This window comes from Drosophila novamexicana, unplaced genomic scaffold (assembly GCF_003285875.2).
Source record: "Drosophila novamexicana strain 15010-1031.04,08,12 unplaced genomic scaffold, DnovRS2.1 tig00000193-arrow-pilon, whole genome shotgun sequence".
Lineage (NCBI taxonomy): Eukaryota > Metazoa > Arthropoda > Insecta > Diptera > Drosophilidae > Drosophila > Drosophila novamexicana.
Window position 1 is genome coordinate 7,373,342 of NW_020824787.1, and position 13,169 is coordinate 7,386,510.

At 35.2% G+C, this 13,169-nt stretch overlaps 2 protein-coding genes across 3 annotated transcripts in view; both read left to right on the plus strand.

Moving 5' to 3' along the window:
* Nucleotides 1–262: 262 nt before the first annotated feature.
* On the plus strand, nt 263–1,031 carry LOC115758749. Its single transcript, XM_030699507.1, has 3 exons — nt 263–347; nt 413–424; nt 515–1,031. The coding sequence occupies exons 1-3, from the start codon at nt 333–335 to the stop codon at nt 797–799; spliced, it is 312 nt and encodes a 103-aa protein (XP_030555367.1). The 5' UTR covers nt 263–332; the 3' UTR covers nt 800–1,031.
* An 11,697-nt stretch (nt 1,032–12,728) lies between these two features.
* The window catches only part of LOC115758612 (trissin receptor), a 43,632-nt gene continuing 43,191 nt past the window's right edge, over nt 12,729–13,169 (plus strand). Inside the window, exon 1 of one of the 2 annotated variants that reach the window (XM_030699343.1) lies at nt 12,729–12,753. The gene's annotated coding sequence lies outside the window, so the exon portion shown is untranslated. The remainder of the gene's footprint in view (nt 12,754–13,169) is intronic. The other variant, XM_030699344.1, reaches the window with a different exon arrangement.

The window sequence follows — 13,169 nt, forward strand, 5'->3', positions numbered from 1 at the left end:
GTTGACGTAGCCAGATTAAGCTAACCTAAAGGCAATATTTGATCCTGTCTTACAAGATTCTCATTATTTCAAGCCCAACTCGTCTATGCTTCTAACCTTCCTTCGGCTATTAAGTTATTTAAGAGTTAAGCTAATTAAGACCCATTGTTTTTGTATTTTGGGCAAATGTCTAACAACATAAATATATTCTTAGAAAAGTATGCACATTTTTTGTTGTTGTTTCGATTGTGAAAATCGTAGCACGTCTTGCTTTACGGCTCAGTTTTGAAATGATTGTTATTCAGTTCTCATACATTTGGTGAACGTTACAGATATTACAAACATATTCCAAAATGTCGAAGGCAAAGGTTTGTAAAAATAAAATAAATACGTAAAATATTTAACTAATAGTTCCTTTTCCTATGGCAAACAGCCCGCTGCAACGGTGAGTTCTAGTCTATGTATTTAGATATAATTATAATATTATTATGATCTTTTTGTTCTGTTCATCTTGTAATACTTATACGGTATCTAGTCGGGTAAGCCGCAGCCCAAAATCAAGTTTCCCATTCACGATACTCATTTGAAAAAGTCACTGTCACATGTAAAGACTGCTTGCATTTTGGCATTGTTGGCCCCACTTTGTTACTATATGTTGCATAATATGCCGCGAAAAATGAAATATAAGAATTTTTATTCGAGCTATGATCCGTTGGATGCCTTTGATCGCATGCAAAGCGGTGGTTATTTGACCTCATGCCCCAAAGAGTCTAAATCGGATAAAAAGGATGACAAGAAGGATGACAAGAAGAAGAAATAAGTGTCGATTTCTTAACTATGTGAGGAACAACTGAAACAATTCAAACGGGGCGCAAAATATGGAACTCAACAAATTTACACAATGCATCAATGGAAAGGAAATCCACAACGCAAATGAATTCTAAGAAATTGTAAACTCAACAAAACTATGAATACAATTTTTCATGCACACCCAAACATACACACACACTGCACACGCACACAGATCTTATAAATGGAGCATTGCAAAAGCTTGACGCCGTGTTTTAAGTTATGTGTAGCACATCCTTTGCTGCCCCGTAAATCGCACCGGACAGCTGCCGCTCACAGCCGTGTGTACTGTCTGCTATTGATGGCCAATAAATACTAAGGCCAACGTCTGAATGGGCAGATGTTAAGGGTTTTTTTCTTGTTTCGAATACTTGCAACCGCCTTGCAAGTGGCAAGTCCTGTCGTCGTCCTGCTGTCGCCCTGCTGCCTCGTCAGGCATCTGACACTTGTCCTTTGACTGTTTGCTATGTTGACCGGCTGGTTGCTCTGCCTGCTTGTGCGGAAAAATGATAACATTCTTATGCATTTAAAAAGTGTGTAAATACTGCAAAACTTATCTACGCATGTGGTGAATGCATAAAACTGCATTTATATACGTTATCTCGTCCTTTACATAAACACAATAATTTAAAGCTCAAGTTTTGTGTAAGACTTTAATACCAATGCAAAAAGTAAATATTTTGAGAAATAGTTTCTTGTCATCTACGATTCTGGTCAACAATTCTATAAATGTTCCGTTGAGAATTTTTCTGTTGCAAACGCTTTTATATGCTTTTCATCTTTTGAGTTTTGTTCCAGGAAACAAATACAATTGGCCCGCATTTTATGGCTTTCGGGAGTCCGAAAACTACGCACATTTCCATTCAGACATTTCTTGGAAGCCTTTATGCCAGCTCTTTTGATTGGCATTTTCTAGCCCAACTTAATGCTTCGGTAACATTTTTGCACATTCGTATCGAATACCCAAGTCTCTTAATAAAGAATTGGTGTGAAAGGTATTATAAAATTGTGAATAATTTTGCTGCAGTAAATGACAGATATATATGTGATCATAATCATATTTACTTGTGTAACTTTAGTTTTATATAGTTCTTATCGAGTTGGATATATATATAGTAAATTTTTATGTATGTATGTTTATATATGTAAGAACTGAAGAAACCGAAGACAGTTTCAATTCGTACGTATTTGCATAATCCAATGTATTATAACTTCTACAAAAGCTATTTACTACTTTAGAACTGATTAAATCAGCATTTCTCTATTTGCTGGCATTTCATTCCAATTTTGGAATACTTATAGAGCATCTACTAAACTCTAACTTTCGCTTTCCATAATTTTTCCTTTCAGCATTTGTCTGGCACGCTTCACTTAAGAAATGTCTCAACTATTTCCCAATTTTAGGCTCTGCCCCTTTTCAATCCGGGGTTTGTTATTAAATTTCCGTTAAGCCCGAAGCCCATTTGTTCCGCTCGTTACCTCTGGCTTAGAATTTTCATCTCGCAATTAGATTACCAGTTAAATGCTTGACTTTTTTGGCACTGCTGACCATTCAACTTTGACCGGACTAACAGATTTTTAAAACCAAATTTCATGCGTTCCTTTACTTTTGGCCAACTCTTGGCTGTTAGTCGTGCGTTGAACCTAGATCAAATCGAGTAGAGAAGGGCGGAAGGCAAGCTCAATATGTTGCATGGCACATGGCATTGAAGGCGATTAGAGGCACGGCAACGCCTGATATAAAAGCTCTGACAAATCGCATTGAATACTTGGGGGCGTTTTCTTAGCTCTCATTCCGCCAGCTACTTGGACAAACAACTTTTTCGCCTAGCCTAGCCAAACAAATCGAATCAAATTTAAGTGGAATTTTGAACTTTTAAGGGTTTCTAGATACGCAAATCTTTGAATTTATGCCAGCTTGGGTTAATATTTGAATAGTTATCTCATAAAGATGGCGTTTGCACAGAACTTTACGATATTCCATTTACGATAACGCCTGCCAAGCCCAGTTGTACATTGTGTCCAGAGAAAGTGCGCTGTACGGCATAAAGATAATAAACAGCATATAAAACAATTAGATATAACACAAAATGTATAATAAAATATGATTTATTGAATTTTCGTCTGTCAGATTGCTCGTCTGCTTTGTCTCAGACATCAAATTTTGCTTGTAGCTTATGTTTTTGTATGTGGCTCAAATTTATAGCATTGTTGGCTATTAAAAATTAGATGACCGATTTTATGTCTTATGAGTAATAATATATGAGTAATAAATATAGGATTAATCCGACCTTAATACAAATTTAGTATAAATTACTGGTTTTGGCGTTCTTTCCATTTTAAAAATATCGCATTATCGGACTGCGAGCCAGCTAATTAAATAAAATAAATATACCATAAATATAATAATATATTAATTAAAGAAAAATAACTGAAAATAAATAATAAATTCATAATTGTAGTTCAATCAGGATATTTAAAAAAAAAATTAATAAATGTGTTTGATACATAAAACAAATTTGTGTATGATATAGTTAAATCAAGATAGAAATCGAGAGTCTCATGAATACAATCACAAAATGCCTTTCTTATTAGTTCTGGTTGTTAAGGCCACAAACTTGCTTCTATTTCCGTCGATTTACTTGCCATGACTATGTTTCATTAATGATTTTTCACCTATTTGCTGCAGGCAGCACATTTAATAAATATAAATGAGCATTGCTTGCTTTTCGGCTGCCACTGTGTAAATATGCAATGCACACACTTCTATTTGGTGTCGCTGAACTCTACCGAAGACAGCTTTGGCTACACACGAAGGCAGCACTTGAAACCGTCAGTATTATCTATTTTTTAAGTGCACAAGTGTTGGGCAGTCGACCACGCCCCCATCTTAAAACTGATTTGTTAATTGTGAGTTATTGATACGCCACGTGCCTGCGTGGGCGGTTAGAACTTCTGACACGCCCACCTGCCTGAGACACCATTCAGCCGTAATTATAAATTTCCAACAGCTATAAAGTTTTGTATGCGCGTGGGCATTTTCTTAAATTTTAATTGAATTTTAAATTGCTTGGCCAGGCTATTTACATGCAGCTGGGCGGCATATTTAATTTTTGAGTAGATGCCTATGAATTGAAATGTTGGCTCAACATTTTTTTGGTAGACAAGCTGCCGCCTAATTTGTATTTATTATTATTATTCAATCCTTGTTCTTATATCTTTAAGTTGTCAAGTGATTAGCTTAAATATGATAATTAAATTGGCATGACTCTGTTCGAGTTGGATTGCAACTGTTGTAAATGTAACTGAAATGAATATTTAACTAACTTGTTATTTGTTTCCATCATTTCACCCTAACGCCTTTAGTTAGCATGCTGTATGTAGTATACAACCGATTTCTTATCCTGTCTGTGTCTACTCGCTGGAAATGTCACATTTGCCAAACAAGATTTGCCTATAAGAGTTAATGTCTGGTCTAATATATAATAGCATATTTTAATATTATATTGAGGTTATGTAGCTTTATATTGAGCAACAACAATTTAATTAAATCCAATGAAATCTACCCTTAAGGATCCACGTCTGAAATAACTTTTACATAGAGACAGTTTTTTAAATAGTTTTGTTTTGAACTTTACATAACTACAAATATATTTTCTAATAAATTCTATTAAATTAATTTAGGAGCTGGTTCCAAATTTAAGGTTGTTCTAAAAATAAATTTAAAATAAAATCGAAGTTTTTTTATGCTTTTAGTTTTTATATATCAACCACATTTTTAAATATGCCTGACATTTTTTTCAAGAGCATAGCTTGATAAAAAAACTCGACAAAAATAATATTTTAAAGGTCAACCAGGAACGGATTATACAATTTTGTAGAAATGCAAGTGTACAAACGAAATAAAAATAAAAAAAAGGAAAAGTTTGATGACATCGGCACGCCGAAGATTTTATACTCTTGAAAGCGTGTTCATAACATGAGAATAGTCAAGATCGTGAATGCTGAATTGATAAAAATATCTTGCAAAAACATTATGTTTCGACCGATTCTTTATATAGTGCTATATAATGTATAATGATATGCAATATAGTATAATATCATATTGATATCATGTGAAAGGAGCATACGTTAAAGATAAAGTGTCGGGTTTAGTCAAAGTTCTGACATGGGTACTGCCTGCAACAGAAAGGCAGACTTGTGCAAAGTTTGAAGTCGATAGCTTTACTAACTGAGAGACTAGTTTGCAAGAAAAAGGACAGACGAATAGACGGACAGATGGATAGACAGACATAATTCAGTCATGGCAATATTATCTCGGCTACTGATGCTGATCTGGAGTATATATACTTTATGGAGTATTGCTTGTCTCTTTCTATACGCTAGACATTTCATGACAATATTACACGTGTTGGCGCCCATGGCTTTCGTTATCTTTATTCCAATTTCCAGTCGCTAGACAGAGTGTTCTGTTTTGCTGGGCTTCTCACACAGGGGTCGAATGATACCATGAATTAATACACTCACTGCCGGATTCAGTTCTTTCAGTACTTTGACCATAAAGCTAAGAATTTAATTTTGCATGCAACGCCCACAGAAATTGTTTTTCAGAATCGCTGCCACGCTTTGAATTCCATACTGACTGCAATTTCCGTTGAGAGAATGCGTAGCCCAACATGACTCAATCTCAGCCGCCGCTAGAAATAGCTAGAAAATGGATAGCAAGCGCACTCTTAGAGGCAAAAGGCCAAAAGTTGCCATTGGCAACAGTTTCATTATTTGTTTTTCTCACCGAGACTTAAATAATCCATAAATTTGGCTAGTGACAAAGTCCGTCTGTGCACAACAAATACACGTTTAATGCGGCTCAATGAAGCTGAAATTGACAACATATTTCAGCTTGAAATTATTTATGTGTTTTTATTTGTGTAGAAATAGGGCTGCAGTACAAATTTACATATTTGCAAAATTAAAATAAATATTTGCATACGGAAATAATCAGCTTTGCCTTCGGCATATACAATTATTTATTAATTCTTTTTTGTTTTGCTCAAAAGAAGCTTAACTAAATTAACTAAAAAACAAACAACTATTTAAAAAACTTTTTGTTCAGGCACTGTTAATACTCTCGTTAATCTTATTTGAATTTATAGCCTTTAGCATATGAAAATTGCTTGTTTAATAAATTTATTATTTTTTTCATTTAAATAAATTGACACATCCCTGAGCTGGGAGCGTTCACAGCCTTTTGGTTCAGTGCCTGCTTTGCCAGGCTGTTGTCATGTGAATGAATCCCTCTAACTTTTTTTCTTGCATTGGTTCAAGTTACTTTTAGCACATTTGTCTGAAAAATTGGCCAGATTTCGCTAAATGCTTATGTCTCCGTCTGTGAAACTGTGGCAACGCCTCTTTACTTCTGCACGACATACGGTCTTATAATGTTGTTAACCCAACGATTGATTGAACACTTAAAAATGTGCGCGTGTCTGTGTCTCTTTTTCACTTGCCCCCGTCTGCGCCATTATGCGAGTGTCTGGTATAATTAGATAAATGTGGGACGAATAAACTCTAGAAATTGTCATACTACATTTTATTCAAATTTAAACTTTATAATATATATAATATAATATATTATAATATTAATATATTTATATAATATTTTTTGTATTAGAACTTTCGTTCATTAAATAAAAGAAAAAAATTATAATTAAAATGTATGTATTTACAAAATATATACGTTGGAAATCCGGCAAAGCTGCAATATTCCTTTGCTCCGAAAACAATGTGATGCAGTTTTTTAGGATTGAATCCCAGGCTCGTGTAGATGTGTTCTAGACGCATTTTGATAGCTAACAACTTCATCTTCATTGGAATTGTTATATGCCACAAAGTTGGAAAAAAATGGGTTCAAAGGTCACGTAGAGCTCCGAGCATATTGTGCTCTGACTGGCGCTACTTTGTACATTTACTAAGCTAACACAAAAAAAAAAAAAACTAATAAATTTAAATGCATAGCCACATACAATGACATCTTAAATACACTTTCAGTGTAATGTGCATGTGCGTCGGTGCATGTTTGTTTTTTGTTTGTTTGCGTTTGTGTATGTTGTTCTGCTTTATGCGCCTTTGCAAACGCAGCATCACATCGCTTCGCATCGCAATTTGCCAAGGGGTTCATTAGACTTTCAACTTTTGTTTTCTCTGTGCCGCCACGACACGTCAAAGCCAATGGGCGAAATACATGCACAAACGGTAGACAAAGATGTGTGTGCATGTGTGCATGTGTGCATGTGTGTGTCTGTAAAATCAAGCAGAGTGAGGAGTGGCATAAAGAGCTGCTGACTGCGACTGTGGCAAAAATGGCACATAGCACACAAAAGTACCCCAAGTAAAAAGCAAAACGAAAGCAAACGTGCCACATGCCGCATGCCGCACCAGGCGATAGAAGCTCAGCACTGTGCCACAATCTATGCATAAAGCCTGTGAGCTGCTAACGCTTGGCCACACGGAATGAGAAGTAGGGTTTGTGGATAACCGCATTAAAGGCAACCGCTGCCACAAAAAAACCAAAAAAAAAAACGACTAGAGCCTGTTCCCTTAGGCTCAATAGAATATTTGTACCGGGCCGCAGCTGCCGATGCTGCGCAAGGTCAGCTTCGATTAGCGCAAAAAGTGTTGCCAGCTTTCGGGCGCAGACACTTTTATGCCATTCACAGCCATACTTATTCATTAGGCCAACGTCTAACAGCCGGCCATAACATTTGCACGCGCCAAAACTTTATTTTTACTGCCTATTTTCCGACGGCTTTCCTAATTGCGCGAAAAGGCGTTTACGGCGTTTACGGAGTAAATAGCTTACAACTTGTGGAGTCTTTTTTTCTAACCCAATCCACTCTCATGCGAAAGTGGAAGATAGAGTAGAGAAATGTCAATTTAAATACTTGGATGGTAGCGATAGGTATTCAAGTCGTTTTATTACAATTATTTGATATATATTGTTGAAACTATCTGTTAATGATAAATAAACGTTCAAAAAAAGAAATAGTTTGTTTTTTGTTTATAATTTTGTTAAGTTTTTAAACGTACTACCTAACTTGTTTTACTGAATAATCTTAGTTTGCTTTTTTGCTTATTTTTTTATGTTTATTAATATTTTAATGAATTCCTAAATATTGTTATTAATATCAGTCCAGCAGACTCTTTTATTTAATATGTACATTTGCATACTCTACCAACTGATTAAATTGCTGAACGCCTTTCTTTGCGATTTTCATGAATTTATGTCATGCTTGAAAGGCATCTCCGTGATCCTCTCACCTAGTTGTAATTTAATACTTACTACCTTAAACATATATGTGTGCATGTATATGTATGAATGGATTCGTTAGCATCAGTTTTCTTCTCTTTCTTTTACTTTAACTGCAACAATATTTGATATTTCCTACCGGTTGGCTGAGTGCTCCTTGCTTCCACTCGTTTCTTCACAACGTTCGCACAAATTAACATATTGTGCTTTTGCAATTTGCTGAACAAAATATCAATCAACTTATTAATTGACCAGCTGCTGTAGCTGTGTGTTCGCTGGTTATTTGCGGTTGTGTGTGTGTGTGTGTGTGAGTCTGTTCTTGAGTGTTCTTACTTTACTGAAATTCGTATTCACCGCGTCACGCAGCGACACAAATTAAATTTTTTCTGAAGTTGCCGCAAACTCAAGGCCAAAGGCAGCCATTTTTTCTCTTTAATGACAGCGCCCCATTTGTTCCCCTTTTCAAGCGATGTCTTAAGCTGAGCGCACACATACTTAAATTATTTACCAATAGCTTCGTTAGGGCGTATGCTATTGTCCAGCCAATCTCTCGTTGTCTTGCTTGACTGCGACTTATGACTACTTTTCTACTTGAACTTGACCAACGCACAAAGGATTTCAAATGCAATTTGCTTCTTAGCGTGGTATCATTGCATGCGAGGGGAGCTTGAGGAGATTTGTGAGGGTTTCCTTGTTAATCAATATTGTTAGAAAGGTAAAAGAATACCTTGAGAATAATAAATTAATTTAATTATATATTTTATTCATACATTTTCTCATAAAGTTGTATATTTATAGAATTTGGTGTACTTAATCACAATTCTTTGCATTCATGAAAAGTATTGCATTTTTTTATTAACCTTTAAAATGTTTTGCCACTATTTTATTTTTTTTTCCTATTTAATTTTTGTTTAACGTTAACCCTTCACATCTTTTGTCTACCTATGTTAATATATATTCATATATAATCGGCTGAATATATTATCGTCGTCCCTCTAATAGAAATATTTTTATCAGCAGGTTCTTTAAGCTACTTATGGAATTCAAATAAGTACACAGTTAATTGTGTATATTATTTACACAGTTTCTTCCAAACTAGACGCATTCAGTTTAAAATTTATTATAAAACCCGTGACTGGCTTAGGTTAAGCCAAGGTTAAGGTTAACTATACTTTGGCTAGTTTGCGGCTTATAACTGGCAAACTTACCCTCTAAGCTCTCGTACCCCCCTTTTATCAGCCTTAGCCCAAGTTTTACAGTTTCGACAGCCAATTGATTTTTGTTTGTTAACTTGCATGCACGCAAATCGTTGAGCCTGTGGCAAGAAGCACTTCCTGATAGCCTAGGATCCATTTAGCCTTTGTGCATACACACATACCCGCACACACACACACTCACACAAATATTCTGCTCTCGCTTTTATGCCTCTACCACAGCCATTGACGACTTTTAGTTCTGTGAGCATGCTGTATTCATTGTCAAGTTCACGTTGGCTGGCCACTTGACTCAAGCATTTCAGTTATGGAACAGCCAATCGATAGAAAACTATTTGCAGCATTTCATGCACGTCTTTTTTAAGAACAACAAAAAACATAACGAAAAGGATGCTTGGGAAATATATATTAAGAGTTTTGAGATATCCTTTATAAAACACAAGCTTAAAATGGCACTGAAAAAACAACAAAATATATGTGTTTTTTATTTTTTTATGTATCAATTATTAAATTCGTGTTACTAAAGTTAATTATATCAGTCTGCATGGATATTTAAAGACATTTTTCGTTTTATTTTTTCCTGAACACGCGCCAAAACTAAGACCCCACAATGTAGTGCCGGCACGCCTCTACGATTCCCACTTAATTGCAGTGTCCATAAAATGTGCTCAGTTGTCGGTGTTGTCGGTTTTGTAGCTGTTGTTGTTGTTGTTGTTGTTGCACTTGTGGCCTCTCTTTCGCAGGAGTCGTGCACATGTGATTGCATTAATTACGCCCCTGACACGCCCACAAGACAGAGCAAATGCTACCTTCCGAACTTGTTTTTGGCTTTCAAAGTATTTTGTTGATCTGCAACGCACGTGGCACGTTTGTAGTTCTCGAGTTTTAAATTGATTTTGACCGCTACACAAAAACTTTCCACTTGTTGTTGCATGTGGCACTGAAACCGCAATAGTGTTCCACATATGTGTTGCTTTTTGTTCTAAGCGTAAATATAGACACGTGCGGCATGTAGAAATTGGTTATTCAAGTTTAATGAGCCTTATGAAATCTAAAAGAGCTCTGCGTGTTTAATTATCTGCTTAAATAAAGAGGAAAAAATAAAGTAAAGATATAGCGAAACAACAATGATTTTAATCTTATGCATGAAATTAAAGTTTTTACATGAAAATTTGCACACATCTATTCATAATTATACAAACGTGCGCCCTATAACAAACATACAGATTAACGTCAAAGAAAAGTTAAAAAAATCATCATTACAATTGTTATTAAAATATTCCTTGCTAAATTCGTTATATTAGCTTAATTTTCGTATTTAAGACAATTTATTTCGTTCAGTCTGTGCACTCTTGAAAAGTCATTCAAATATTTTTCTAAAATCTTTGGTCTGTTCCGGGTAGAGCGCCTGCGTCGGCAGCACTTCGAACAGCGTAGCCGGCGACATGTGCTTTAACAGCAGCAACATCAACAAAAATAACATTTTTGCCGACTAGTTCAAGTTCAATGCAAAAACAAAATGCAAAAACCCACCGCAACAAAACAAAAGCTAACAGCGCCTCTTTCTATTGCCTAACAGCAATTGTAACAGCGCTGTAACGCTCGCTCGCTCACTCTCTCTCCCTCTGCTGTAACAGCTGTAAACAAGCGATGCTGCTAACGCCAACGCATATGCATATTAACAGCCCTTACAGCTGTAAACAGTCGAAGCTGCTGCCGCTAACACTACAGTGCATAACATAATCGTTCTCGGTCGCAACGCCGCGAAGTCAATGCCGACGAGGACTTGGCCGCAGCCGTTTAGTCTGTCGCGACAACTCAAACGATTCGGAAGCGAGGTGCTCAAGTGCTGTTATAGTTCGGATCAGAACCGAAATCAGATTTCGATTGTACATAAATCAAGCATTGCATATTGTGTTTGCAAAGTTTGCGTGCATATTGTGCGAAGCGTGTAAAATAAAAAATAAATTCAATTTTTATGCTAAAAAAATATGTTAAAAATTTGCTTCATTAAAATATATTAAACAAACGTACGTAATTTTAGGACTGATATTAAAAATATTTTAACTTAAAAAATTTAATCTAAAATAAAACTTTTTATAATTTATATCATAAAATCAAAAGAAAGAATTTTCAATTCGAATAAAAAAGGTAAAATAGTACTTAAAACATAAAACTATTCTTATAATATGAACTCCAGTTTTTAAAATCTTAAGAAATATTTAGATTTATAAGAAATAAAATATATACGTAAAAAAAGAAATAACAAAAATTACAGTGCTTAAAGAAATTTAAAAAAAATAATATAAAAACTTAAAGGTAAATTATAAAAGTAATATATATGAATGGTGTTTTATATACAATATTTATCTACGAACACCGCTGGAACAAGTTTAAATATAATAGTTCACATATTTTTCAATTAAAATTATGTTTAATTATTTATTTAAATTGAATGAATTCCAACTTTAATGTTGGGGCTATCGTTGCGCAAATTTGAAGAGTAAATTGAACGTCTTTACGGCATGGCTCAATCGATTTTTTAAGCCTCTGCATTGTTGCCATCAATTCGTTGTGATCCACTAAATTGAATTGAATAACGATTGATTGTTTTGCGTTGTCAGTTGGCAAACAAAACGAATTAAGTGGATCACAAAGCTGCTAAAACCAAATCAAATAAATGGTGTGAAATATGTTGCCTTCCGGCAGCGAGTATAGTTTGCTTTACAAAGAACTCGTGGCGTGAGTGCTCAGCAATATTGTAGCTAATATTTGGCTGTTGTCTATTTTTAGAAATGAATCGTGCAATATAACAACTTGTGTTACATGGCGTATGCGCAATTTTTGTAGCTGAACAAAACATGCAGTCATTTACAGAACATGGAATTATTATAAAATCACAAAAATGAACAAACTAAAACTATTTTAGTAACTTGTTAAATATATGCTTATGTATGCAAAATAAAGCTTTTCAATTGTAGCTGCTCAAAATAGCTCCAAGCCAATAGGTACAGAGCAAAATACAGAAGCCACCAAAAAAAAAGTAAAAAAGGCAGTCGCCCAAAAACTTAAAAGTTTGCCCATGCATGAAACTTGCCAGTCAAATTGCGCTTTGCATGTTAAATCATGTGAAAAACTAGTTATTCCAAGTGCAGAACTCAAAAAAATAAATTCGAGAAAAGAAAAAGAACTCAAATCAAGGAGCTGCCACGCAGGAAAATGCTGCAACTGGAACTAAAAAATATCTGTAGAATTTAACCCTAACGAAAAGTGAAAAGAAAGGACAAACGAGTGCGAAACCCACTCGAAACGCAACTTAAGCGTGCAACTGCTACTGTCAGCAGTAGCAGCAGCAGCTGAAGAAAAATATAAAACAACATAAAAAAAATAAAAATACAACACTTGGTAAGTGAAAATCTCTAAATTCATGCATCTCACGACATTTTTCAATTAATTTTTGCACAATTTATGAACTTGAGATCCTTCAATTTGCTGTGGCTTACGTGTAGATGCGAAAAGCTGTCACATGATTCTCAATTGGTTCAGCGAACATTTCGAGTTTATTTTGTCGCACAAAATGTGAATTTTGTCTGCCTGCCGCTCGTACAGCAAACAATGACCCTTGGTGAGCTGAGGTGATGTACCTGCGGCAGGTGCAACTTCTTTCGAATTGCTGTGCGTGTTTGGATTAGCAAATTCTGTTGCTATTTGCGTAACAACGTAAGGACAAAAAGTCATGACAAGCGGCATTCATTGGTTCATTAAAACCTCTTCGTTTGCTACCAAATATATCTGCTTACGTTTGTTTATACCCTGTTTTC